Here is a 2500-nt window from a genome sequence, read left to right as displayed (position 1 = left end):
GTTTATATTAATAAAAATAATTAACTAATTAATTTACAGATAAATAAATATATATATATATATCTTTTTATTAATTATTTAATTAATAAATAATATTAAATAAGTTAATTAAAATAAATAAATAAACTTGTTATATTTTCTTAAAATATAAATTAATAAATTAAATACAAATAGGAAAAAGTTAATGTAAATAAATGTAAATAAATAAATGTTTAAATAAAATAAATAATAATTATTTATTTTAATTGATTAATTAATAATTAATTAGTTAAAATAAATAATTACCCTAGCAAAACAACTAAATCTACTCAACAAATTATTTAAAAGGGTTTATCAGGGTTTAGGGTTTAGGGTTTAGGGTTTAGGGTTTAGGGTTTATCTGCAGACAACATTAGCCAAGTGGATTGCGGCAGAGAGCGGCGCCAGCTTCTTTGAGGTAAGGCCAGCTAATAAACCCTAAACCCTAATAAACCCTAAACCCTAATAAACCCTAAACCCTAATCAACCCTAAACCCTAAACCCTTGCATATTCATTAGAACCTATAAACTCTAAACTCTAAACCCTAAACCCTAAACCCTAAACCCTAAGGTCGTTTTCAAAAGGGTTAAGAGTTTAGGACTTGGTGTGTAGCAATTGACGGCTCAGGGTTTAGGGTTTACTAGGGTTTAGGGTTTATTAGGGTTTAGGGTTTAGGGTTTAGGGTTTAGGGTTTTTTCTACAGGTAACTCCGTCTTCAATCATCAGCAAATTTCATGGAGAGACCGAAAAACTTATCAAGGCCCTCTTTAAAGGCAAGTAAACCCTAAACCCTAAACCCTAAACCCTAAACCCTAAACCCTAAACCCTAAGCCCTGATAGTAAACCCTAAACCCTAAACCCTCCTCCCTGCAGCAAACTCTAAACCCTAAACTCTCATCTCTGCAGAAAGACCTAAACCCTAAACCCTCGTCTCTGCAGCAAACCCTAACCTATAAACCCTCGTCTCTGCAGCAAACCCTAAACCCTAAACCCTCGTTCTTGCAGCAAACCCTAAACCCTAAACCCTAAACCCTTTGTATTTGTGCAGTTGCTGAACTTGAAAGCCCTGCAATACTTTTCATTGACGAAATTGACTCTCTGCTGGGCAAACGGCGCGACGTAAACCCTAAACCCTAAACCCTAAACCCTCAGCATGCCTCTTCACTTGTTGTACTAAGCCCATAGGCACACGTGCGCAACGGTCTAGGGTTTAGGGTTTAGGGTTTAGGGTTTGTGTTTCAGAAGGAGGATGACGCATCCATTCGAATGAAAAACCAACTCCTGCAGATGATGGTGAAGCTGCTGCTGCTGTTGCTGCTGCTGTTGCTGCAGCTGCTGCTGCTGTTGCTGCTGCTGTTGCTGAAGCTGTTGCTGCTGCAGCAACATGTGCAGTGGTTCAGCGGTTTGCTAGGGCTTCATTCTGCTGCTGCTGCTACTGTTGCTACTTCTGCTGCTGCTGCTATTGCTGCTGTTGCTAGTGTTGTTGCTGCTGCTGCTATTGCTGCTGCTGCTATTGCTGCTGCTGCTGCTGCTTCAGGATGGGCTCGGCAGCAGCAACAGCAGCACCCTCATCGTAATCGGAGCAACGAACAGGCCAGATATGCTTGATGATGTACGCTGCTGCTGCTGCTGCTGCTGTTGCTGCTGCTGCTGCTATTGTTGCTGCTGCTGTTGCTGCTACTGCTGCTGTTGCTGCTGCTGTTGCTGTTGCTGCTGCTGTTGCTGCTGCTGCTGCTGCTGTGGGTGCCGCATCTGCTTTGTTAAATACGCCGCTGCTTCCATCTACAGACAGCGTCATCAGGGTTTAGGGTTTAGGCTTGTTAGGGTTTAGGGTTTAGGGTTTAGGGTTTAGGGTTTGCCTGCAGGCAGCAGTGCGCCGGCTGTCTCGGCGGGTGTTGGTACCTCTGCCTGATGAAGAGACGAGGGCTGCTATGATCAAGCAAGTCAAGGGTTTAGGGTTTAGGGTTTGTTAGGGTTTGTTAGGGTTTGTTAGGGTTTAGTAGTAGAGAGTATAGGTCTGGAGAGCTTAGTATCAGGGTTGAGGGTTGAGTGGTTTGGGTTTATTAAGATTTATTCCTTGCTAGGGTTTAGGGTTTAGGGTTTAGGGTTTGATGTGGGGTGTATAGGCACCTATTAGATGCGGAGACACCAGGAGGCTGCGCCTTGTCTGATGAAGTACGCAAAAATAATTTCTTTTTATTCTTGTTTATTTATTTAATTTAAATTAATTAATTTATTATATATCTACAGATATATATGTTACTTATATATATATATATATATATATAGATATACATATATATATATATATATAGATATATATATATATGTCTATTATTATACTTATCTGTTTTTATTTATCTTTTATCTTTTAATAATTCATCTATGTGCATATTTTATTGTTTATTGTTTTGTTTATTATTACTTTAAAAATATAATTAATTTGTTTATTTTTTATCTGTCTTTTATTTATATCTTTAT

The 2500-nt window shown here is 38.6% G+C and overlaps 1 protein-coding gene across 1 annotated transcript in view; it reads left to right on the top strand.

Annotated features, from left to right (window-relative positions):
• The window catches only part of EAH_00046070 (Vacuolar protein sorting-associating protein 4A, related), a gene marked incomplete at both ends in the record, with an annotated part of 7916 nt that extends 5726 nt beyond the window's left edge, over positions 1 to 2190 (top strand). The window contains 7 exons of the mRNA XM_013391547.1: positions 386 to 436; positions 723 to 796; positions 1084 to 1138; positions 1262 to 1312; positions 1557 to 1631; positions 1885 to 1962; positions 2146 to 2190. Of these exons, the coding sequence (XP_013247001.1) occupies positions 386 to 436; positions 723 to 796; positions 1084 to 1138; positions 1262 to 1312; positions 1557 to 1631; positions 1885 to 1962; positions 2146 to 2190 (429 nt within the window). The remainder of the gene's footprint in view (positions 1 to 385; positions 437 to 722; positions 797 to 1083; positions 1139 to 1261; positions 1313 to 1556; positions 1632 to 1884; positions 1963 to 2145) is intronic.
• Between the last annotated feature and the right edge of the window lie 310 nt (positions 2191 to 2500).

This window comes from Eimeria acervulina, genomic scaffold (assembly GCF_000499425.1).
Source record: "Eimeria acervulina Houghton genomic scaffold, Eah_scaff673, whole genome shotgun sequence".
Classification (NCBI taxonomy): Eukaryota; Apicomplexa; class Conoidasida; order Eucoccidiorida; family Eimeriidae; genus Eimeria; species Eimeria acervulina.
Note: the sequence above shows the minus strand (reverse complement) of the source record. Positions and strands in the feature narration are given on the sequence as shown.